The 26,515-nt window shown below is 44.6% G+C and overlaps 1 protein-coding gene across 1 annotated transcript in view; it reads right to left on the bottom strand.

The window, feature by feature from the left end:
* CUNH16orf96 (chromosome unknown C16orf96 homolog) overlaps nt 1-23,733 on the bottom strand; it is a 40,845-nt gene extending 17,112 nt beyond the window's left edge. Inside the window, exons 1-5 of the mRNA XM_055604374.1 lie at nt 23,314-23,733; nt 3,167-3,271; nt 1,463-1,543; nt 1,169-1,255; nt 82-1,094 (exon numbers count right to left, since the gene is read on the bottom strand). Of these exons, the coding sequence (XP_055460349.1) occupies nt 82-1,094; nt 1,169-1,255; nt 1,463-1,543; nt 3,167-3,271; nt 23,314-23,733 (1,706 nt within the window). The remainder of the gene's footprint in view (nt 1-81; nt 1,095-1,168; nt 1,256-1,462; nt 1,544-3,166; nt 3,272-23,313) is intronic.
* Between the last annotated feature and the right edge of the window lie 2,782 nt (nt 23,734-26,515).

Raw genomic sequence — 26,515 nt, forward strand, 5'->3', positions numbered from 1 at the left:
CTATCCCGGGGAGACCCTTCCTTGGGACTCCTATCCTGGGGAGCCCTTTCCTTGGGACTCCTATCCCGGGGAGCCCTGAACTTGGGAGTCCTATCCCAGGGAGCCCCTTTCTTGGGAATCCCATCCCGAGGAGCCCCTTCCTTGGCAATCCCATCCCGGGGAGCTCCTTCCTTGGCAATCCCACCCCGGGGAGCCCTTTCCTTGGCAATCCCATCTCGGGAAGCCCTCTCCTTGGAAATGCCATCCTGGGGAGCCCCTTCCTTGGAAATGCCATCCCAGGGAGCCCCTTCCTTGGAAATGCCATCCCGGGGAGCCCCTTCCTTGGGACTCCCATCCCGGGGAGCCCCTTCCTTGGAAATGCCATCCCGGGGAGCCCCTTCCTTGCGACTCCCATCCCGGGGAGCCCCTTCCTTGGCAATCCTATCCCGCGGAACCTTTTCCTCGGCAATCTCATCCCGGGGAACCCCTTCCGTGGCAATCCCATCCCGAGGAGCCCCTTCCTTGGGACTCCCATCCCAAGGAGCCCCTTTCTTGGGACTCCCATCCTGGGAAGTCCCATCCTTCGGGACCTCTTCCTGAGAGTCTCTCATGTAGTCATCATCATATTCATTTCCTCTCTCTTCATGGTCTGAAAGCCGGTGGGTATCTGTTTGAGGAACCTCCTGTTGTGGTAATGGCTGAGGCCTTGACGGTCCAACTTCCATGGCTGGGAAAGCAGCCCTGTCAATTTGGCCCTCAGGACCTAGGCTAGGCTGGAAGGCACCCATATCCCACACAGGCCCACCACTCTCCTCAGGAGTGCCTCTTGGTAATAAGGGCAATGCACCTGGGGCAGCCGGTTTAGGCTTAGCCCACTGGACTGGCCTGGAACCAGGCTTTCCAATACGTTTTGCTGGCTCTTGTCTAGACCTGGACCCAAATGCAAACAGAGGGCCATACTGAGCCTGCGAGCCACTGGCCTGAATGTACTCATCCTCCCCAAGTACTCCTGAATCTGCCATGGTCTTCAAAGATCCATCCTCAAACTGCCTCAAGGAAGACTCTGGAAAAGAGGTTGTGCTCCTCCACATGTCCAGTTCCAGCTTAGGTGCTTCCTGCAGGGGAAGGAGCTGAGCTGTTTGGTCTGGTCTCATACCCCTTTATATCCCATTCCTCTTCCAACACTCACCTGAGTGAACATGGCCTCATGGAGGGTACCCCAGAGTACTATTTCCTCAGGATGGGGAAGGGCACGAACTTTTTCCTGGAGGGGGACCTATGCAGTGGGATGGAGAATGTGAGTGAAGCCAGGCTAGGGAAGGGTGGGGAGGAGGGATGGGGGTGTTAATAGCATGTGCATGGGCACCACATCTGCTCTTGGGGACTTTCCTGCTCACTGAAACCCTTTCCAGACTATGCTGCTCTCCAAATGCATTTTAGCCCCTAGCACACAGGGCAAGAGAGCTGAATCCAAAGATCTTACCACTTCCCGCTGCAGGGCAGCCAGCTTCCGGCTCTGTGCTTTCAAGTCTTCACAGACAAGATCCATCCTTTCTGGGTTTACCTGTCCAGGAAGCTTAACCTGAGGCTGGGGTACAGGTTCTGGTCCCAGTCTGGCTGCTTCTCACCATATTAGTTAACTGAGTTTGAAATAGAAAAACAGAATTTCCCAGGAAAGAAAAAGTGTTCCACAGATTAAAAAAAAAAAAAAAAAAGTGGAAGTGCTGGGCTACAAAGCATTCAACAATCTTGGAATTTTTCAGAACGCTGAATGAGGAGAACATTAAGAATCATGAAGAGCATGGTGGCACACGCCTGTAATCCCAGCACTCTGGGAGGCAGAGGCAGGCAGATCTCTGTGGGTTTGAGGCTAGCCTGGTCTACAAATAGAGTTCAGGACAGCCAAGGCTACACAAGAAATCTTTGTCTTGAAAAAAAAAAAAAAATCTTGAAGAGGGACAAGGTCACAAGGGTGGCAGACTGGACATGAAAGGAATGGGAAGTGAGTGTGTGTGGGATGCATGACACAAAACTTGCAGATAATCAATAAAAATGTTATATTGGAAAAAGAATCTTCAAGAGGAGAGCTGGCAGTGTAGCTGAGTTTGTCCTGTGCTTGCCAAGCATAGTTGAGACCCGAGGTTTGCTCTCCAGTACTACACCAACCCAGGAGTGATTACACACACTTTAATCATCTGTGATGTGGAGCAGGAGGACCAGACAGACCTAAGTCACTCCCTACTACTGGAGGCCAGGCTGGGCTACAAGACACCCTGCTTCAGAGCAGACACAAATGGAACAGAACAGTGAGTCTGCAAGAGATGGGCTAAGGAGAAATTGTTTTGCAGACATATTTGCTCCAAGGTGTCCTTTCTAGTGTTTTATGGTCCTGTTTCCTGACCAGCCCCAGATTATCCTGAGGCTCAAATGCTACATTAGATCACACTCTTTGGGGCGAATGGCTCAACTGCAACACTCTGTGGCTTGGAGGTTACTTGGCTCTCGCAGGCCATCATCAGCTGTTGTCTGGGGGCTGCTGCCTTTTGCCTTAGCGATTCTGTGTCACCCCATGGAAGGCTGAGATTTACTCAGGCCAATGACATGAAGTTACAGAAAGAGCGTGTGTTCCTAGCGTGTGCTAGGTTTATCTCACTTTTTAGTGTGGATGGCACTTTCAATGAGCGGACAGCTGGTGAAACTGAATTCTGGAGTTGTTAACACTCAGACAATCCTAACATCTACACAGTGGCTCCCAACCATCTCTAACTCAGTTCTAGCAGATCTGGGACCTCCTTCTGACCTCTCCAGGCACTACATACACACACATATTGCACAGACATGAGGGCAGGCAGAACATCCATACACATAACATTAAGCACACGTGCTCACACACACACTTTAAAACAATTTAGAAAGTAAACCATTAAATTCTATTTTTCTAAACCAAGATGAACTAGGCTTCTGTTTCTGATGCCTGATGCTTAACACAGCAAGGGAGGAGGTGTAGAGGGATTACAGAAAGTTCAGGGGGTAGGAAAAATAAATTGCTAGGGGGGATTAAACCTTCCTCCTTCCTTTATGGTAACATTTTTTAAGAACAAGCCTTCTAGAATTTTCCTTACTGCCCTAGCCTCTGTCGGTCTAATCAGCATGGCCAAGCAGGAAATAAAGGTACAGGGATGACTACCTTTTCAAATATGTACTTTATCATGTCCACATCCCTCTGGAGCGTTTCAACATTCTTCTTGATTATATGAAAGTCAGTGAACAAATCCTGCAGGGTCTTCATAACCTGAACAAGGAGAAAAGGGAGGAAACTGAAATTTGGTGTAGGAAGAATAAATCACATCAGACACTCTTGGTGACAGCCATCTAAGGGATCTTCTTGGTTCTTAAAAGGCCTAAGACAGATGTACCCAGAGAGCAGCAAAGGACACTGAGATAGCAATGTTGAGAAGCCCAGGTAGCCCGGGTAGGAAAGGCACAGTAGAGTTCCCCATCTTGAGCACCTCATGTGCATGCGTGTGCTTGTGTGTATGTGTATATGTGTGTAAGTATGTGTGTATATGTGTGTATGTGCATGTATATGTGTGTGTGTGTGTGTGTGTGTGTGTGTGTGTGTGTGTGATGTATGTCAGCCATGATGGCTTTTGAGAAAGGCAGCACATACAGCTCCCATGTGGGAGCCCTTGGAGGATCAGAAGCAGGAATGTTGGGACTAGATTTGCCTATTTATTTATTTTAATTTAAAATTACCAATTGACTTTTGAGGCAGAGTCTCACTGTATAGCCCCGGCTGACCCAGGACTTACTATGCAGCCTATACTGACCTAGAATTCTCCTGCCTTTGCTGCCCAAATTCTGTGAATTCACCTTTTTCAAAGATTCCCCTGGCTGCATGTAGGGACTGGCTCTGATTGGTGAGAGAGGAAGTCAGGGGACTAGAAAGGTAACCTCTGGGGCAGAATTCATGTTGGCAATGCTAAGATCATAGTTCTGTTCACAATGACTGGTGCTGTTTCTATGACTTTCTAGGTTTTGATTCTTCAACTGAAAAATGAGTGGGAGTAGCAAAGTCATAATATATATAAATGCCCCAAAGTATAACTAATTTTTCAAGAAATAACAAAATGGCACAAAACAGTACTTATCTACAATTACATTAAGAGTAAATGCATGGAACTTTCAGATGAAAGGTGGAGAGTGACAGAATGGATAACCAAATAAATTCTATGTATGCTGGGCACGGTAGTGCACACCTGTAATCCCAGAACTCAGGAGGAGAGGCAGGTGAATCTCTGTGAATCTGAGGCCACCCTGGTCTACAGAGAGAGTTTTAGGACAGTCAAGCCTACACAGAGAAATCCTGTCTCGGAAAAACAAAAACAAAACAACAACAAAAATCCAGCTACATGCCATGTAAAGGTAGTTTTGTGTGTGTGTGTGTGTGTGTGTGTAACCCAGAGGTCAAGTTGGGTGGTGTTCTCAGTCACCACCCACCTGATTTTTTGAGCCACAGTCTTTCAGTGGGATCTGGGGCTCACTGAGAGGTTTAGTCTGAGTGGCCAGCAGGTCCAGTACCCTCATGATTCTGCCTCTCCAACACTGGAGTTACAGGCACTAACAACCATGCCTGGCTTTTTATGTAGATGATGGGGGTAGAACTTAGATCCTCTTGCTTGTGTGGCAAACACATTACCAACTGGGGCATCTCATCAGCCCACGAGCACCACGTCTATTTACTTATTTATTTGAGACACATTTGTTTATATGTTATGTAGTCCAGGTAGCCTGAAATTTGAATTTTCTTGAGAATGCTACATTTCCAGGGATCAGACATACTTCAAACTCAACGTTATAAATACATAAAAAAAAAAAAGAACAGAAAAAGGTTTTCTGAAGGCAGTAACCTAAAGAAATCTAGAGGAGCTACATCAATGCCAGATAAGAGCAATGTATCAGCACTTACTGGATGCAGACGCAGTGCCAGTGACCACATCACTAAACAAACATCTCAGTGCAGTGGCTCAATCTTCCACCCTAAGACATCGGAACAGCTGGTGATGGTTCACTACCACAAACCTCAAACTCAGGAGGTAGAGGCTAAAGGACCATGAGTACAAGGTCAGCCTCAGTTATATAACAAGTTTGAGGCCGGCCTGGCCTACACAAGTCTGGCTCAAAACTAGCTAGCTTCGGGTCATTGTGATGAATGCATACACAGCTAGACCCTGCTCAAAAAAAAAAAAAAAAAACAAAACAAACAAACAAACAAAAAAAAAACCAAAAAATTGTCAACAAAATTCTAACTAACCAAATCAAGCAAAACAAGAGAAATGTGTGTCATGGCCAAGTTTAATCTCATTCAATTCTGTGTCTAAAAGTCATTTAATATAATACATAGTTAACAAATTTTAAAAATCCTATCTATCAAAAAAAAGGTACAATCTGGATATGGTGGTACATGCCTTCAGCCCCAGAACTTGGGAGGCAGAGAGAAGCAGACAGGGATTAAAGGGAGATCTCTGTGAGTTCAAGGCCAGCCTGGTTTACAAATCAAGTCCAAGACAGCCAAAGCTACACAGAGAAATACTGCCTCAAAACAAAAACAAAAACAAAAAACAAATAAAAAACAAAACCAAAGCAAACAAGCAAAAAACCAAAACCAAAAACTCAAACAAACCCCACAGCTATCCATAATTCCACTTCTAGAGGACACTCTCTTCTGAGGTGCCACCACACAGCCATGGTGCCAGTACATACATGAGGCAAAATACCCACACATTAAAAAATGGAAAAAGTACTAAGGAAGCCAGTATTAGGATTAACAAGTTAATTCAACAAGTTTGTAGAATAGGTATGATATCAACATGCAAAAATTAATTGTATTCCCTGACTTTCCAAAATAGGCACTCCACAATTAAGAAAGTAATCTCACTTCATAGCAGTAAAAAAGGATAAAATACTGAGGGATAAATTCAATAAAATAATTGCAGGCCTATAGAACTGAGCAAGGCGACACTTGCCTGTAATCTCAGCACTTGAGAAGTAGTAGAGACAGGCACATCGAGAGTTCTGAGAGTTCAAGGTTATCTTAGGCTATAGCTAGTCCAAGGCTAGCCTTGAACAAAGCCACAAAACAGAGGGCCAGCAGGATGGCCTGAAAGAAGGGACTCAGGCTAGCAGCCTGCAAGCATGGCTCTGGCAGCCTTGCCCTGACCCATTCCCTCTGCCCTCCTGAAAACCATTAGATCACATTCCTAAAGCTAGCATCCAAGGTCTATTCCCTTATTTGGCCACTTTCTCCTCCTGAGGCTGACTACCAAGGTCCAGCTATCAAAGTATTGAAGTCCAGCAATCAAAAGCTCCCTTTGGCTCACTTAATTAACATGCCCAATTAAAATTAAACACCTCCTAACATGGGGTTTCCTCTTTTACATTTATTTTTTTAATTTTTATTTTAATTTTATTAATTACAGTTTATTCACTTTGTATCCCCAGCTGTAGCCCCCTTCTCTACCCCTTGCAATCCCACTCTCCCTTCCTCTTTTTCTCCTATGCCCCTCCCCTTTTTTACATTTATAAACTGCCATTTGCCTGTGTGCCACATCTGTCTCCTCTTGATCTAGAGACAGTCCTTTGTCCTCTTGGACAAATACCCCTAACCCCTCTCCCTTGTTCCCTTCCCCTTCTCCCTGGTCCTCTATCTCCTGTCTTGGTCTCTTATTTTTTGTCCTCTGGTTCCTCTGGGGCAAATAAATCTCCTTTGTGCTGAGAACTTGGTCTTCTGGGTCCTGAACTGATACTTTTCCTTTCGTTAAACACCTGAGATCCATCCGTGCCCTGGTTAGTTAGGTCAATAAAAAGTACATAAATAATTAGAAAATATCCTCTACTCATGCTGCAGTTTTAAAATAGCTTTATCTAACCATTAACAATTTCATACATGTACACATTGTATCATGGTCATATGGCATTGTTTAACATTTGTATTTGTTTATTTTTATATGTTCGGGTGCTTTGCTTACATGTATGTCTGTGCATCATGTGACCCTAGGAGTCTAGAAGAGGTCATCAGATCTCCTGGATCTGGAGTTACATAGTTGTGAGCTGCCATGTGGGTGCCGGGAATTGAACCTGGTCCTCAGGAAAGGCAGCCGGTGCTCTTAACCACTGAGCCACCTCTCCAGCCCCATACTGTACTGTTAAGATGGCCATGCTCCAAACTTGTCTACCAACTCAGTCCAATCTAATCCAATCCCCATCAGGTGGGTTCACAGAAATTGATAGACTTGCAGTTCTCATGAAATTGCATGGCTCCAGAACAGCCAAAATATTATTATTATTATTATTATTATTATTATTATTATTATTATTATTACTATTATTGGCTTTCTCTGTGTAGCCCTGGCTGTCCTAGAACTCACTATACTGACCAGGCTGGCTTTGAACTCAAAGACCTGCCTGCCTCTGTGTCTGCTGGGATTAAAGGCATGCACCACCACCACCTAGCACCAAAGCAATTTTTAAAATCAGCATAGAAGATCTTGTACTTGCAGATTTCAACATAGGAGACCTTGAAGGTTTCAAATATTACTATAAGACAAATGTAGTTAGGTCAGTGTGGTAGTGCTGGGACTACACCTCAGTCCGATATACACAAAACCCTGCTTCTAGCCCCAATATGGCAAAAGAAAAAAGAAAGTATGATGTTGACATGAAGCCAAATGTACAGGTCACTGGAATAAAACTGACAGTCTAGAAGTAAACTGACAACTTTATACTTAACTAATTTGTAAAAATTTATGTATTGATTTATTGTATGAGTTGTTTACTGGCATTCAAATCTACATTCCACATGTGCACATAGCACACCCACAGAAGACAGAAGAGGTCATCAGATCCCCTGGACTACAGTTACAAATGGTTGTGAGCTACTGTGTGGATGCTGGGGATTGAACCAGGTCCTCTGTTATAGCAGCTAGTGCTCTTAATGGCTGAGCCCTTGACCAGTTTCTATTCTATCTATTTATCTGTCTATCTATCGATCGATTGATCGATCGATTTACTTTGAGACAGGGTTTCTCTGTGTAGCCTTGGCTGTCCTGGATTTGTAGACCAGGCTTGGCCCTGAACCCACAGCAATCTGCCTGCCTCTGCCTCCCTGAGTGCTGGGTTAAAGCTGAGTGTACCACCACACCCAGCCTCCTTGACCAGTTTTTAACAAAAGCACTATGATCCAGTGAGAGGAAGAATCATTTGTTCAACAAATGGTGCCAGGGTAATTAGATGTTGTCACTTATGGTGGCTTGTGTCTGTAGTCCCAGCCACTTGGAAGGCTGAGGCAGAAGGATCACTTGAAGCTAGGAGTTTAAGACCAGTTTAAAGTGTTGTCTCAAATAAATAAATAAATAAATAAATAAATAAATAAATAAATAAATAAATAAATAAATAAATAAGTAAAATAAAGTAAAGTGAGAGCAGGGTGTGCTAGAGAGAGAGTCTAGTACTTAAGGGTACTTGATACCTCCTAGAGGACTTGAGTGCAAATCCCAGCATCCATATAACTCCAGCTCCTCTTCTGGCATCCAAAGGCAAATGTTCTCTCTTGTACATAGTCCCATACAGACACAAATGCATACAACATAATTACAAACAAAAATAAAAAAAATGTTTTCTTAAAGATAGGGTCTCTATGTGACCCTGGCTCTCCTGGAACCAATATGTAGACCAGGCTGGCCTCAAACTCAAATATCTGCCTGCCCCTGCCTCTGACTATTGGGATTAAAGGTGTGAACCACCGCATCTGGCTAAAAATAACTCTTTAAAGGACCTACAGAAAGTTGTGCCAGGTGTGAGCACACGCCTGTAATTCCAGTACTCTGGGAGGCAGAGGCAGGTGGATCTCTGTGAGTTCGAAGCCAGCCTGGTCTACAAAGGGAGTCCAGGTCAAACAAGGCTACACAGAGAAACCCTGTCCTGAAAAACAAGCAAGCAAGCAAACAAACAAACAAACAAACAAACATGTGCATTGATGTTCATAAGAGCAGTAGCCACAATAGCCCCAAACAATAAGAACCCAAATGTCTATCAGCGGGTAAACCAAATGTGGCATAGGTATAAAACACAGCATCATTTGCCAGCAAAATAATGAGGCTTTTTAGTAAAATAAAATACTAAGTGCTTCACAGAGGTTAACCTGCAAAACCTTATGATAAAATAAAATTCTGGGAGCTAAAAGGACAGGAGTGTGAGTGATTGCTAAGCTAATCATGACAGAATTTCTTCTGGGGCTCTTGATAATAATACAGTGACTTAACCCCCTAAATATGCTGCCTCTCATCCCATCTCTAGCCACCAAGCTGTATGAGGAGGAGCATAAGATCGGCGAGGCTTGTGTCTCTGCTGTTACCATTCCTTGAACTCTCATGTTCTGGAAACTGAATGTAGTTAGTGTCTGCTTGTGTCAACCCTATGTTCCTCGAGGCCTCCATCTAGACTGGAGAATTAACTCAGCACAAGTAACTATGTGTGTGTGCTAGTCTATTCATAGCATATGTGTAAGTGCCCTTTTAGAATATGGAATAGAAAAATGCCCTATCTACTCCCATCCCCAGTCATAACTGAACTCCATACACCTTCAATACATGAATTCTCTGGTTATGTGAAATATCTTAACAAAGTAAGAAAATACCACTATTACTATTGTTATTGTTATTATTATCATAATTATCTTTTTTTTTTTTCACGACAGGTCTTGAAGAGTTTAAGTTAGCCTGGGTATAGTTAGCCTGAGTAAAGAGCCATCTTGACTGGGAGCTGAATTCAGGTACGAGGAAATAATACAGAGTGTGCACTTGGCAGAGAACAAAGTTAACTCTCCTAGCAACAGCCTCCAGGAAATAATACAGAAAAAAATGCTTCATAAAAAATAGAGACAATCTCCCTGGCAATAATTAATGGGAATTGGTTAGAAATCGGGTGGGAAAATTCTCCCCAATATTTCAGATATGGTTTAGAAAAATAGCCATTGTGATTATATGCCTTAACCATTGTGATTGTGTGACTCAGAGAAGGTCACCCTGCCCTGCTAAATTTCACCCAATTCTGTAACGCCAAGGCTTATGCCCCCCTGCTTGCTGCCATGGAAACCCCCTGCTCATAGACTTTCCCTTTAAAAATCCTGTTCACTCAGAGCTCGGGGTCCCACTTCTCTACTGCTGCATCAGTGAGACTTGGGTCCTGAGTTTGATCGCTCACGTAATAAAGCTCTCTTGCAATTGCATTGAGTGTCTCCTGGTGGTCTCTGAGGGTCCCGTGAACCTGGCATTACAGTCTCCCTCTATAGCTCTGGCTGTCCTGCAACTCACTCTGTAGACCAGGCTGACCTTGAACTCACAGAGATCCCTCTGTCTCTGCCTCCTGAATGCTGATATTAAAGGAATGCACTGCAATGACCAGGCTTGAGATGAGTTTTTAAGTCCTCATCCACTGTAGTTGGAGAGTGTTCTTCAGAGAGACCTGTGGGTGCTATGTAGACAGCACTGTCTACTGGTGCTTCCTCTTTCCTGTCTCCTTTAGAGCCATTCAGGGACCAAACGCCTCAAGCAGGAACAACCTTCCTCTACAAACACAGCTAAGTACCAGGTAGGGCCACACCTGAAATCCCAGTACTTGGAGGTAGGAGGATCAAGAGAATTAGGAGATCATCCTCTATAGCACAGCAAGTTTGAAGCCAGCCTTGGCTGTATGAGACACTATCTCAAAAACAAACAATATGCTCCCCATCAACAAACAAAAAGTACCTGGAAAAGATGGTAGAATTTTGGGGCTGCCCCGTGTGAAGGCTGCAAATGAAAGTTAAGTTCTGTTCCTGTCTGAGGGTTTGGTCCAGGATACTGAACTGAAAGGTTTCCTTTGGCCAGTGACCCTGTCCTCTGCCTCAGTGCCTAGGGTGTGCCCTGTATCTCATCTGGCAGCAGTCAGTCAGTTTGGACACGCCTGGCTTCTAGGGCCTTAGGGGAAAGTCCTCCATTTGCCCAGCCACTCAGGCCACAGACTGGACTTGGATGGAGCTGAGTTCACAGGGAAGCAAGTCCTGAAGCTAACCAGCCTGGAACAGGCATAGAAGCCAGGCATGTCCAAACTTGTAACTAACTGCTCCCTCTCTGTGGAGTCCTTAGGCCTCCAGGGGTCCACGAAAGGGATCTGAAGCACGCATTATCTTGAGCAATCATCCAGGAAGGCTGACATGGCCAGAGCTGTGAACGTGAGAATGTTAATGATAGCCTCGCCAAAGAAAACCGAAGAAGGGCAAAAGTACTTCACAGCAGTCTGGGAAAGGCGACCGCAGAGTTCCATGGGCTCATTACTGTTCCGACAACCTGATTCTCTAAAATCTGCACCTTTAAGCAACATTATACAACCCCCAAACCCAAGTTAACTGTAAAGTCATTTTAATTTGTATGATACACAACAGGTGTGCTTTGGCTGTGGGAGAGAAGGGGGGAGGGAGTTTGGAACTACCTTAGTTACAAAGAGCTAATGCCCTGCTTTCCTCCCCTGAAGCTGGTGTCATTCTCACCTACGAGAACAAAGGTCTCAAACAGATAGGGACCAACAAAGGCAGCTTTCCAGGAAGAGGAGGAATGGGGGTGGGGAGATGTCAAGGAGGGGCTTGCAACTTGAGGAAAACCTACTAAAGGGAGTTGGTACCCAGGTAGCTGTGGAAAGTGTGGGATGAGTTTAGCTGGTGACAGACTGTGAGTTACAATCTGGAAAAGATGGCTGAAGCTACCATGGAAGCTTAGTCTGTCCCACTCCATCGTCTTTGCCTGTCTTTCTCTCTTGCTTCTCTGTGTAGCTTTGGCTGTCCTGTCACTTGCTTTGTAGACCAGGCTGGCCTCAAACACACAGAGACTTGCCTGCCTTTAAAGGCATATGCCACCATCACCTGGCAGTTTTCTTTCTTTTTCCCTTTCTTTCCCTCGCTTCTTCTCTCTCCCTAATTCCTTCTCTCCCCTTCTCCCTCCCTCTCTCCTTTCCTTTCTCCCTCTCTTCCTAAAACAGGGGTCTGGCTATCTAGCTACAGCTGGCCTTGAATCTGATATGTAGATCAAACTGACATGAAGTTGAGGTAATCCTATTGCCTCGTCTCTACCCAGCCTGGAGCCCAGGTTTTCTTCTTTTCTTTTTCTTTCTTGCTTTTCTTCTCTTTCTTTCTTTCTTTCTTTCTTTCTTTCTTTCTTTCTTTCTTTCTTTCTTTTCTTCCTTCCTTCCTTCTTTCCTCCCTTCCTTTCTTTATTTTTTAAATATTTATTTATTTGTTATTTACAGTGTTCTGCCTGCATGTACACCTGCACGCTGGAAGAGGGCACCAGATCTCATTATAGATCGTTGTGAGCCACCATGTAGTTGCTGGGAATGGAACTCAAGACCTCAGGAAGAGCAGCCAGTGCTCTTCATCTCTGAGCCATCTCTCCAGCCCTCAGAGCCCAGGTTTTCTAATCCAACAGTCCTCATCTGGGTCAGTGGGCACCTGCCAGTGCCTGGAGTTGTTTTCAGTGGCTACAGGCCTTCTGGTGTCTGTGCGCGTTCTTCAGCACTCTCCAATGCACAGAGTGGTTCCCAGCCACAAAGAATGACCCTAACCCACAATGTCTATAGTACCAGGGTGGAGATGCCCTACAACCTAGCCCTGCTTAATAATGACTTCTGTGGGGCAAGCATCCTGACCAATAAATCGCATGGGCTTGGACACTCGGACACAGGCCTTTTGCCACCATGGGGCGGCCCTCGGGTGTTGGTGTTAGTTTTGTTTGCCTTGTCTGGAGTGAGTACTGAGGGCAACAGTTTAATTGTGCCCTTTAAGGGGTGCCTACTATGGGTGACAGAATACAATAACCCAAGCAGTGGGGAGAAAGAGTGTGGAAGGGTGCAGTGGACGTGTTCATCAGCATCTCTGACATCTGGCCTGCCATCCTAACTGTCTGGTTCATGCAGACACTTAGCTAAGCAGCTTTCACTGTTCTTGCACCAGCTACCATGGCAACCTCATCCAATGGGTCATTGTGGTAACCCTGAGCAACTCCAAACAGGCTAGGACCAGGCAGCATGCTCCAATGACTGGGACATTCCTTATCGGTACAGTCTTCTGAGGGTTGCAGTGCTAGGGTTGAACCTGTCCAAATAGGTGATTTTGCCCAGCTGCTCTGAGTACTTGAGAATTCTAGAAGCCTTTACTCAAGGCCAAAGACCCATGGCTAGCACTTTCCACATCTGTGTCCACCTGTCCTTCCATAATGTCCTTCCCTAGGCCATCAGGGGCAGCCTTGTCTCCAGCAGTGTTGTCTTGAAGCCTAACAAAGCTGATGCTGGCTCAGGCATACCTGCTCCATTTTGTGCCTGACATCTATCTTTTCTACTGTTTGGATAGTTTCAAGACATTTTATTTCCCTAAAATAAAATTCTTTCTCCTCATGCCTCTCTCCAGTTCTCTGGATTCGCCTCTTCTTGATGCTTTGTATAAATGGACTCTCACAGCCTGTGCTCTTGGCACTGCTTCCCCTACCAGGATGATCAGCACTCCTTCCTGTGTTTCGTGGCTATTTTGCCTGGTGTCAGACCTGGCTGTGTCAGCCAGATAGGGCTCTTGCTCTCTCCAGCATTCCACAGACTCAGGCCCCTATGTTCCTACAGGGTCCCAGGGCCTTCTGAGATTGTACCCCATTTTTCTGCTCAGAATGAAGCTCTGAATGACAGCAAGCACGGGCAGGGGACCTAGGATGTGGCACTGTATGATTTACATTTAATGAGAAACCTTTTTATTATTATTATTTTTAGATGGGCTCTCATGTGGCCCAGAGTGGCCCTGAACTGAATATTTATCAAGGATAACCTTGAACCCCAGACCCTCTTTTTGTATCACTCAAATACTGAGATGCTGCCTCCATACTTGGCTTATATTCCAACTGGGGCTGGAATCCAGATCCTCATGCATGCTGGGTGGGCACCCTACCAACTGAGCTACATCTTCAGCCTCAGTTTGTGTGAATTCCAACTACGGTTCTGGGATAAGGAAAATCCACCCACCGTCTCCTACCAGCAAAAAGGGCTGCCAGGTTTCGATGGCTTCTCTGCTTTACAGCATAGTGACCTAAACTGGCTCAGTTAATCTGTGCCGCTGAAAAAAACAGGCTAGCTTTACAGGTTTCTTTATAAATTCTATACCCCATGTTAGACTAAATTTTCCCAGCACGTTTACAGAAGACAGGAGGAGGAGCGGATAAATCGAGACAAGACCCCACCCCATTGCAAAGAAATGCGAAAGGTCTCCAGATCTGCAGTACGAGATAACGTTGCTTAGTGACCAGTCCAGACATTACCCAGTTCCCCAACCCGATCGGGGCAGGACTAGAAGGACTTGGCACCTAAAATGAACCAATCATTTTAAAAGTCAACTACCCAATCCAGTGTCACCAAGCTCACAACCTTCGCGATTCCCATGCTCCTTCCTTTAAAACCCTCAGACTTCTGTCTCTCTGGGCTGTTCCTCGCTGGTTTTTTTGGGGGGCAGCCCCATCGTACGATGGCTGAATTAAACCTCTTGTTACTGCATCGATGATTGGTCTCCTGAGTTCTCTTCATCCCCCTCGGAAAGTTAGGGTCCTCTAGGGGGTTCCCCCCTTTGGGCCTTACATTATGGTGCATTGGCCGGGACTATTGGGGTGCTGAAGGGAATTTCTGGGCACCAGCTATCGGAGGATTCATCTAAGCTCAGAAGCAGGTACTGCGGTTGTTTGTCTTTGTCTCTCCTCTGTTTACATGTTTGTTCTGAATGCTAGTTACTCCGGCAGTGGCAGGGCCGGACCGACGGTGGCAGCGTCCGGTTTCTGTTTCCCCTGAAGCTTTGCTTCTAGTATGGCTCCTGAGCATCGGAAGAGTGGTTTGAGTCCGCTCACCTGAATCGGCCCATTGAGGCGGGCAGACGTGCCTTTAACGCTGGGGGCCACGGGACGGTTTTTGTGGACGCACTAACCGCCCCTTCTCTGAAGTGGGAAGGAGCAGAGAGATTCTGCTCCCCCAACAATCTGAATCTGAGCCTGAGCACCTTGGCTAGATAAAGGTGATTCCTGTGTTTCTTGTGTGATTTCTTTGTGCCTGTTTCTTTGTGTGTACTTGGACTGAGGGACGACAGTTTTGGACATGGGACAGTTTGGTCTTGGACGCGGCGCCATCTGCCCCAGGGCTTGGGGACGTGCGCGATCCGCCTGAGACTAGCCACTGCCGCTGGCCTCAGGAGGGAAGCCACCACACGCCGTGGCAGGAATGCTTGCAGGTGGCTGGGATGATGCACGGAGCTGGCCGGCCCAGGGCTGGAGTTCTATCAGTTGTGCGTGCCTCTCTGGGCAGCCAAGTGCGCCTTTCCGGCAGCTGAGAGATGCGTCATAACAAAGGCTTGCTACAGCCCCTTGCCAAGATCTGCAGCCGCTTGTGGCGGCGGAGCATCGGGGAGACCAGGCAAGGAAGCAGGTTCAGGGCCGGCCTTGCAGGAAAGCAAACTAGGGTAAACAGCAAGGCTCATGGCGCGGCCCAGGCTCAGAGCCCGCAGAGCTGCCTGGCTCCTCCCCTCCACTGGGGCCAAGCGGAAGGCAGACAAGCAGAGCCTTGGCTCTGAGCGGAACCAGCAAGAGCTCCCCCGCCCCTCCTCCTCTCTCATCCAGCGAGCTTAAGTTAATTGCTGCTAGCAAACCATGCAGTGGTGAAGGGAAGTAACTGCACTTAATTGTAATGTTTAAAATTACAGCTAAGTCCAATAAAAAGAGTTTCTGTTTAAATATATGACCATTATGATTGTTTTCAACTGATCTTAAATGGTTAATATGATCAAAAGTAGTTGGGTATGTTTAAAGGTTAAATTCAAACTCTTGTTTAAAATGTATATGTGTGCCTATGTGTTTATAAGGTCTATGAACACATATGTATAAAACGCAACAATATAGGTTACCACATGGTATGTGAAGTGTTTCACTGCCATCTTGACGTTACCATGTGGGTTATAATGTGACCGCCATCTTGGTAGCCATATTCTATGGGTAAAAAAAAAAGGGGGGGAACCTTAGTCCAATAATTTTCATTTCCTTCTAGATTAAAAGGATGAGTTATTTTAAATTGATATTAGTTTTAGAAATTAAATTGTTTGCACTGGTAAATTCTGGTTTTAAAATCTGGTTTTGACTTTTAAAATTATGGTTATGCTTTGTGACTTCTCTCCTACAAAAGAGGTACTTTATTTTGATATTGCAAAAACAGGTTTTAAAAAAATGTTTAGATGTTTAAGGCTATAAAATGTTTAAAGTTTATCAGGCATTTTAGACAATGATTTTGGGCAGTCTAACAAGAAATTTGAAACAGTTTCTCTATTCTTTGGGGGAAAACAAAAAAAACTTTGGTATTTATTTTATTAATTTTACTAAATGAAACCAAGCCATATGGTTTGCACTAATTGTGAAAATTGCAGTTTTACAATGTGTCATGTGGAGAGCTGATTGTTAATTAAGCTGCTTTGTTTATCAGAAAACATGTTTCCACCCTGGCCTTCACCTTGAGACAGAAAAGAGGAAGAGTTTCACCAAGTTCCTTAAAACTTGTTCTAAGTTCCTTAGAGTTTGTTTATGTTACCTTTATGTTATCTGCTAGAGGGAAGTAATTTTAGAAAAATAATTTGGCAGTTTCAGAACTTCTTTTTGTATTAATATAACTGGTTTTTGCTTTGCCTATAAAAATCAAATCATGGACACTGGGCTCCAGCAGGATCATGTCAGGATGGAAAGGATTTTGATGAGAGTTTTTATGTTTTATAAAAAGCAAGGGAGAGAGCAAGAGATATTAAAGAAAACAAATAGCTTGTCTAAAGTAAGAATGTCTGCTTAAGCCAGAAGAATGGAGCTAGGAACCTGAAGTTATATAGAATGTTGCAGAAGGTTTGTGTATGTATAAAAAGCCAGAGGGGTAAATGATTTGAGAAAGAACTGTATTTAAAAATATGCTGTACTTCATTTAAAAGGCTGGTGATTCTTCATTGCAAAATGTTTTCTTATGCTCTTTTAAGGGGAAAGAACTCTGGCTGATAGGTTTGGTGTGGCCAGAATAGTTTGTACAGTTTAAAATTGTTCTGTACTGTTATGTTATGCAGTTGGTTCTAAAATTTATTTGATCACAATGTTAGGACTTTTGGTTATAGGAGGTAACAACATCATCAGCAACACCTAATGGCTATGTTTGGTATTGTCAGTCACAGTCTGTGCTAACACATGGCTAGCCACCATGATGGTTCAGGGACAAAGAGGGTGGTGCTCTTGGCGATCATCTTTGTTTAGGTCTATCAGTTATGTTCAGTCCTCTGATTAGTGCTAAGTGCAAAGCTTTTTACTGTTCAATTTTAATGCAAAGTGGTAGGATCAGCAAGATTTGCTAGCCTCTCTATAAACTATATCTGATTGCTTTGATTTTAGTTCAGAAAGAGCAGATTTAAAGTCATGCTAAATACTGCAGTTGAGTCTTAACTAGTCTCTTTGTTTAGGTTTTTTTAAGGTTAAGCCTAGGACGGGTAACTATGAAGTTTGCCTATTTGTCTTAAAATATATAGTTCTAGAACATGCATCTTAGAAATATGCCAGAATTAGAGAGTATAGCATTCTGTTTTATAGGACACAGTTTAGAGCAGATAATAAAGATAGACAAAGAGTAACTCAGACCTGCTGGCCCTTAGCTTGTCAGAGATCTGATGAATATGGCATTTTAACATGTGTAAGCTTATTGTGACAGAATCCCAAAATCCTTGCAGTAGCTCCCCCAAGGTCTCCGAGAAGATTTGGGCACAGCAGATGATGGTGACTCCGGATTGTGGTATGCTAACCACTGAGCAATACTACCTCAACTGGCCCACTGCTAGGGCCCAGCCTAAACTGTGGACAAAGCCGTGGACACCTGGAGAGCCATTTTTTTCATATTGCGAGAGGCAAGGTAAGGTCAATCTCTCATGTTCCTCTTTCCACAGAAGCAGTCTCTCATCTGTGCCTAGCTGAACCGCCTCTGCTCATGATGTCATGAGACCACAGGAGCCAGAGACACTGCCTGAGTGATGGACTAACTAGTCATCTCTGTCATTTTGATTGGTACATGGATTGGTATATTTATTTAGCTTATAATTTATCTTTCTCAGGTCTCTGATCACCTTGATGGCTATGCTAAAGCTAATGATAGCTTTGCAGCTAAAGAGCAGACAATTAGATCCACTGTTAGCTCACTGATCAGTTCATTAGTTAGTTAGAACTACTAGGTAACTACTAGGTACTAGATCTCTTATTTAGAAAGGAAAACAGGTTTGCCTTGCTCACAGGATTCATGTCAGTAGCCTGTGTCTTAAGATATATAGCTGGATAAAAAGATGAGGAATTTATGTAGATTTATGAAAATATAAAAATTTAGGTTACAAAAATCTAGCTTGTTATTTGGTCTGAGAAAATGTTTCAGGGTTAATAATTGCAAAAAAGATTGGAGAGTCTAAGTTGATGTTTTAAGATATATAATTATGAGTTATAAAGATATAAAAATGTTTTAAAGCACATTAAAATGGGAGATACTTTAGATTTCTTCCCCTCTTTGCTACTGTTGTGCTTGTTATAAGATTTAAGAAGTTCAAAGTTTTGGCATTGATCAATAGAGTTCTGATAAGTTGATGGAGCACTGACTGCTTATTATTCAGTCAGCAGCTTGAGATTTTAATTTCCTTTGGTTGTCTTTTGGAGATAGACTTAAAGGTGCTTCTCATCATACTAAAAAAATCTGTTTAATGTGTATATCTGACCCAAAAGCCATAGCCTTTATTATAGTATTCTTAATATCTGCCATTTCTGAGGTAGACAGGATTTAGAAATATCTTAAACATATTCCTTCTAGTTGCTTTGTTAAGAAAAATTCAAGCAACCAGGGTTTAGCAGTAAAGCCAGGAATGTATTCCTGTCTAAATATACAAAGGGTGGCTGAGCTCCTTTGGTTGATTACCAACAGAGACCACAGTTAAAGTGTTAGAGTTTCAGACTGTGGACACACTTAAGTTGTTTATAAAAGGTTACAAAACAAACAGCTAACTTATGCTCATTCCATTGGATGTAGTTTTACCTGTTACTCTCAGAATGTTGTTTTATTAGATTTGCTGATATGTTACTTTTCTGAGTTTTTCTAAATATATATTTCCTTTTGTATACCAAAAATTTCAGGAAATCAAAAGGTCTTGAGACCTGGATCTGGAATAGCTCAAATGGATCCCAGATGAGTTTTTGCCTGGTCTTGGGATTCCTCACTTTTCCCATTTAATAGACAAATATTAACTTTTGTCTCTAGCCTGAATTTATCTCAGCAGATTTTCACCTGTTTGACTCTATTCCTGGATCAGCTATGGACTGTGAGCTGAAATTTGGACTTGCTGAAAGCTGATGAGATCTCTCCCCATTTCTTCAATTGGATCAACTAACCATCTGAGAACTGGAATTAATAACACATGCCTTGTAGAGTTAATAAGCGCTACAGAGCTTAAAGGTGCTAGCAGGGCCAGTGTGTAGCTCACACAGCACACAGTGAGCACTCGGTTTTCCTGGACAGGGAATAAAGCGGAAAGGAGGGAAGAAGTGGGGCAGGTGTAGGGCCCAAGAAAACCAGGACTGCAGACATAAGGTTATTTTATAATGCAAATGCTGATTTCTGTATTCCCCCCCCTCCAATATCTGGTTGCAAACCTTGTTCTGAGAATCTCCTTTCTCAGTGTTGTATAAACTCTGCTCCCCAATGGTCCCTTGATATGTCAATAAAGCAGCTCCAGCCAATCACGGAGCAGGGGAGAGACTAGGGCTGGACTTCCTACTAGACAGGGGAGGAGGAGTTAGAGGATAAGAAGTAGGGGATTCAGCCACAGGCAGAGGTCCAGGAGAGAGAGCACAGCAGGAGAGCTACAAAGTGTAAATATCCTGGGATGTATGCTGAGAGAAAACCAGATTAGTAAAGAGGATTAACAATAGAGTAATAACTTCTCAGTTTCTGTGTGGTGAAGCAAATTATAAACAAATCTCAATTATAAACAAGTCTCAATTATTTATACGATAGCTCCTAATCCAAGGAATGAAACTAAGAGAAACCAACGCAGTTATATAAAATTAACTGTAAGACAGGACACACAATACTGAGGTGGGAGGACATTGTTTTTGCCATCACACAAACACCTGTGTTGAAGATTTCACATCCAAAGCACCTAAGTCAGAGCCAGCAGCCCCTCTGGTTGATGCCCAGTGTAGGCTCTCGTCTGAGACTTGCTAGGTATTCTGCCCCACAGTGGAAATAAGAAGAGCAGGCAATTCCCTATGTCTCTCTCCTGTAGGGTTTTTCTAACCATCAGGGTTCAAAGACCAGTGGCGAGTAGAAGGGCCCTGAACCCAGTGCCCAGTATGGCTTCACTCAGTCCTAACTTGGAGCCTCGCTCCTGGCCCTTGAAAACGTCACCCTCCTTCTCAGCCCAAACCCTATCATCTTGTCCCCTGACCCCCACCCCGTGTCTTTCAAGGCTTAGGGTTTATTCCCTTCCTGGTATTTCCTTCGTTCCAGCTGGGTGTCAAGGACTCTTCCTCTACACACCAAAAGCTCAAGAAGGTGATATACCTCTTATCTCCACTTCACAGGCTGGAAAACAGGAGTGAAAGGTTGAGCTGCTCAAGGCCATGTGTCTCAAAAAGGATGATGTGGGGTCAGTGCAGAAATATCCTTAGCTGAAGAGCATTCCGGTGGCTTCTGTTAGGGACACCAGTGTGCAGGCTTTTGGTTGAATCTGTTTTCAGTTCTTTTGAATTCAAGCCCAGGAGAGGGACTGTGGAACCACACAGTCACACGGTCCTCACGAGGACCCGGGAGCTGTGCCCCAGAGGAGCTGCACCATTTTCCATCCCCCACCGCAGTGGCTGACAGTTCCAGTTCTTTCCATGCTGCCGCCAGTCCTTCACTGGAGATGCTAGGATAGTGTGCTACCACTGCCTTAGACCCTCGGCCCTTCAGAAGGCTGATGGGCAATTCAGGCTAGGTTTGAACCTGAGTCTCCTGACTTAGTGTCCCAAGTGTTGGAAAATACAGGTGTGTGCCACCGTGCCTGGATGTTACCCTTTCTTTTAAAAAAAAATTAATGTAATTTTTATTCTCTGTGTGTGCATGTGCCCGCAGAGATGGGGAACTCGTGGAGGTCAGAGGATAACTCCTGAGAGTCTCTCTCCTGGCAGTTCTCTCCTGCCACCATCTGGGTCCCAGGGGTTCAACTTAGGTTATCAAGCTTGGTGGCAAGGAGCTTTACCTTTTGAGCCATCTTGAAGGCTTTGTTTCTCTTTCCTTTTAATTTTTTAAAAGGTTTATTCATTTTATGTGTAGGGACTTTTCCTGCATATGTTTATATGCGCACCATGTTCAGGCCTTCTGCCCTCGGGGGTTAGAAAAAGGCATCAGAACAGGGGTTATATGAACCACCATCTGAGTACTGGGAATTGAGCATAGGCCCTCTGCAAGATCAACGGATGTTCTTTTTTAAATTTTTTTTTCCCAGAAAGGGTTTCTCTGTAGTTCTGTCTGTCCTAGAACTCACTTTGTAGACCAGGCTGGCCTTGAACTCAGAGATCCACCTGCCTCTGCCTCCCAAGTGCTGGGATTAAAAGTGAATACCACTATACATAGTTTGTCATGCCTTATTTAGGTCCTCATTATTTATTTATTTGGTCCTCATTTATTTATTTATTTGTTCATTCATTCACTTATTTTTGTTTTTTCAAGACAGAGTTTCTCTGTGTAGCCCTGGCTATAGACCAGGCTGGCCTAGAAATTACAGAGATCCGCCTGCCTCTGCCTCCTGAGAGCTGGGATTAAAGGTGTGCTCCACCACCACCCAGCATCATTTTTAATTGAAGAGTCACACGACACAATATTTTTTGCTATTATTAATTGACAAAGGGTCCTATGAACCTAGGCTAGTATGGAACTTGCCTTAAACTCCTGATCCTCCTGCCTCCACCTCCCACATCAGGCATGTGCCACATGTCTGCTTTTACTTGATAAGGATCCAATCAAGGACTTTTCACAAGCATTCTATGAACTGAGCTGCTTCCTCAGCCAAAAATACCCATTTAAAAACTTGTGTGAGCCAGGCAGTGGTGGCTCACTCCTTTAATCCCAGCACTCAGGAGGCAAGGCAGGTGGATCTCTGGGTTCAAGGCCAGCCTGGTCTACAGAGAGAGCCAGGACAGCCAGGACTAACAGAGAGATCCTGTCTCAAAAGAACAAAACAAAACAAACAAAAACCCTAAAAACAAAATAAGCAGAAAAGTCTTTGTGTTTCGCTGCCTGAGTGTGGGTACACGCGTGCTGTGTGCGTTGGTGTCATCCCTATCTTACCACCTTGTTTGAGGCAGAGCTTCACTACTGCTGTGTGCAGCAGGCTAGCTGGCCCTTGATTTCTGCTGATTTTCCTGTCTCTACCCCCCCCCCCCATCTCACTGTAATTGAGTTGGAATTGGGCCTAGAAAGATATCTCGGCAATTAAGATCTTGTACAGGTCTTCAGTTCCTAGTACCCATGTTGGGTGGCTCACAACCAGCTATAATTCTAGCCCTAGGGGGATCTGACACCTTCTCCTCCAAGGGTATCTTCACACATGTGTACATGACAGACAGACAGACACACACACACACACACACACACACACACACACACACGAGGGAGGGAGAGGAATAAATTTTAAAAGAGAACTGGAATTACAGAAGCAGGCTACTGTGTCTGTCTTTTATATGAGTTCAGGGTGACTTCATGCGTATATAGCAAACACTTTATGCCCATTGAGCCATCTTCACAGTCCAAATTAGCTAACTTAAACTATTCAGTGTACCGACTCCATGGATGAAGTTCAATATCCATCACTTTGATGGAGTTCCAAATTCATCACTCTAAAAGGAAACCTCATATCCACCAGGTTACCATCCCCTGCACCTTCCCAGTCTGCCTTCTGGGCGTGTGCACTTGCCTATTCTGGGTATTTTGCAACAACAGAATCCTATTGTTGTTTATTAATGTCTATTGTGTCTGGCTTCTTCCCTTAGTACACAATCAAGGATGCAAGCTTGGAACCTGGCTTCTGTCTGACAAAGTTTCCCCTACTCTCCATAAGTGGATATATCCCAATTCAAGGGAGGAGAAGGGACATGGTGTGTAGGAGCAGCCCTGGGGTTTAGAGCGCTTCTCCAAGAGGGGGTTTACCTTTTCTATGGTTTCCTCGTTGGCCTCGGCCCTCTTCTGGAGCTTGATTATGTTCCACATTTCCTCCACAGGCCGGTTGGTCCTGAAGCTGGCCTCCAGCAGCTCTGAGGTGGTGGGCATGCTCTGAATCATGGTCATTTTGCTCTCTATATTGTTGAGACGGTCTATCACATTGTCAAAGATGTTGCCGAGTCTCTTCATAGGGTTCACAATGGGCTGGGCATCTCCTTCTCTGGGCACAATGATCACCTGTGAACTTTGAAGGAAGTCCTCGTCCCCTGAAAGGATCTTTCTGGTGTCAGCGATGTGGATGTGCTCCAGGATACCCTGGAGCAGCAGGTGAAGGGCTTTGAAATTTACCACCCCACGCTGTGGTATGGCTATGCTGACCAGCTCAGTGTATGTAATTGAGAAACTCATCCTGCCAGTGGGTGCGTTGATATGGCAAGGCTTCTGGGCGTCCTTAGGGACAAGTAGCGGCTTTCAGTTATTGGAACTGCTATAGAGACAGGTCCTGAAAGACTCAGGGCATCAAGTCACAGTGGTCATCAAGGAATGGCCTCTGTCCTTGTCAGAGCTCAGATCAGAGTTTCTGGTTGCTAGGACACCAGAGAACATGGTCAAGTGGGCATGCTTCCGAGAGCCCACTGTGGGGCGGGTGCTCACAGGTGAGTCCCCCCAGAGGAGCTAGTCAGTTACTATTTGACAAATGCTTCAGGAGTGGATGGCAGCCTTTTATTCAAACCCTCTGATTATGACTCTAAGTGACACATAGGGAGGTATGGAGAGGCAGCTGGCTTCTTGGAAATCTCTGGAATCAGGACAGAATACAGTTTTCGTGGAGTCAGAAGGTCCCAGGTTTTAAAGAAAGAGGATGAGAAAAGAGCCTGAAGAATTAAGCTTCGAGATGTGGTCAAAGACAACCTCCACTACACACCACCACCCATACCCAGGCACTCATTCCTGTAGAGAGAGAAAGCAGGGCAGAAAGAAGTTCTAGTGTTCAAGTACTGGATGATCTTGTAGCCCAGGTGACCATACTTCTTTTGCCCAGCCGGTACCCTTGAGGTGACACACAACTTTAACTCCAGTACTCTGGAGGATGTCTGAGTTCTAGGCCTGCTGATCTACAGAGTGATCTGCAGAGTTCTAAGGCAGCCAAGGCTACACAGAGAAACTCTGTCTCAAAAACAAACAAACCAAAAAAAAAAAAAAAAGAAAAAAAACACAAGAACAAAGGAAAAAAACAGAGATAAGAAAAAAAGAAAAGGAAAACATGTGGCTTCATATCTCTTCTAAGATGTCTATTAGGGTACTCCAAAGAGAAAAACAAACAACAGAATGTAATGGAGACACATGAGGGGATGGTGGTTATGGAGACTGAAGTCACATGACTGATGTATGCAAGCTGGAGACCCTTGGATGCTGGCAGTGTGACTTAGGCCAAGTCCCAAAGACTTCATATCTTAGGAGCCCATGGTTTCTTAGACTCAGTCCAAGATCAAAGGTCCCCTGAGAACCTGACTAGGGAAAGCATAGGTATAAATCGTGGGAGTCCAAAAGCAGGGGAGGAACAATGGCGTCCAACTCCTGGATATAAATGAGTAATTGTTCATGTGTGTGTATGTGTGTGTGTACTGAGGAATTGGTTCACATTCTGCTTATTGATCTTGGTTATCTGTCTGGCCAGCAAAGCCCTCAGAATCTGCTCATCTCTGCACCCTAGTGCTGGAGTTAGACATACCAACATGCCTAGCTTTATGTATGGGTGCTAGGGATCTGAACACAGATCATGTTCTTGCCCAGGAAGCTCTTCACCCACTGAGCTATTTCCCAAACCTCACCATCACCCTCTATTGAATGCCTCTAAGGTCCCAGCTATGCTCTGAGATGTGAAAATTCAAGTGCTGCCATGACATTGGGTTACACAGGGCCCCTGACTTTTCTTGACAGAAATGGCTCACCCAAGGGGAAAGGCTTCTGTTTGGCTAGCATCTCCATCAGTCAGACTAGCTCCGCTCAAACTTGTTTATCTCATTTTTGGGGTTCTCTTGGAAATATTGAAACAACCCATCTCATCTTTCTGTGGAAGCTGGAGGTACATTATGCCCTACTCACCACAAAGCCTGCCTCCTACATACCTGCTGGTTCCCTTTGCAGCCTAGTCCAGCTGCGTGTCCTCACTGGGCCTGTGAGTACAAGTGACTAATGAACTAGGCCAGTCACTCTCATCCAATGTTACCAGTACTGGATTTTTGGCCATTTTGCATTCTGCAAGGTAGGTATTCCTCCCCTGATAGGGAACAAAAAGAGGTGGCCAAACAGCCACAGGCTAGGTTCTACCTTGATGCAATGAGGCAGTACACTCAAATTTGTCCAGCTACTGGTGGTTCCAAGTGATGCTGGTGGAGAGGACTGAGTTTGGTAACTTAAAAATATGTTTCTCTGGCCTAAGGCATGTGTTACAATGGAAATTTAAGGGAGCATTCTCCAGCTGGATAAGGGAAGACAATACGGATTGCAAATGGTTTGTAACATAGTGGAATAGGTATGTCTAGGGCCATACAAAGAATTAGGAGGTGTTTAAACACATCTTAAGTTATTCAGAGCCAGGCTAGGTACATAGGCATCATGTCTCTTTGTCTCTCTCTTTCTCTCTCTCTCTCTCTCTCTCTCTCTCTCTCTCTCTCTCTCTCACTCTCACTCTCTTTAATTCTCAGCTTCCAAAGCATTTCTGTGTCTGGTGATATCTTTTTTTTTTAATATTTATTTACTTAGTATACAGTGTTCTGCCTGAATGTACACCTGCTTACCAGAAGAGGGCACCAAATCTCATTTTAAATGGTTGTGAGCCACCATATGGTTGCTGGGATTTGAACTCAGGACCTATTGAAGATCAGCCAGAGCTCTTAACCTCCGAGCCATCTCTCCAGCCCATCTGATGATATCTTAATTATATGAGTCTTGGTATATTTTGTCCAGGGATGGACTTGAAAGAGGGGCAACCAAGGAATGAAGAAAAGACAAACAGACAGACACAGAAACACTGGAGTCAGGTGGTCTGGGCCCTCAGATGGAGGGTGTCAGCACTCTGGAAGCTCAAGGGGGTTATAACAGAGAGCTAAACAGAAAGATGGGGTTACTGCACACTGCTGAACAAGGTGGCAATTACACCAAGAGCCATGGGCGGTGTGTTTATGCT

Source organism: Psammomys obesus, unplaced genomic scaffold (assembly GCF_907164565.1).
Source record: "Psammomys obesus unplaced genomic scaffold, mPsaObe1.curated_primary_1811, whole genome shotgun sequence".
Taxonomy (NCBI): Eukaryota; Metazoa; Chordata; class Mammalia; order Rodentia; family Muridae; genus Psammomys; species Psammomys obesus.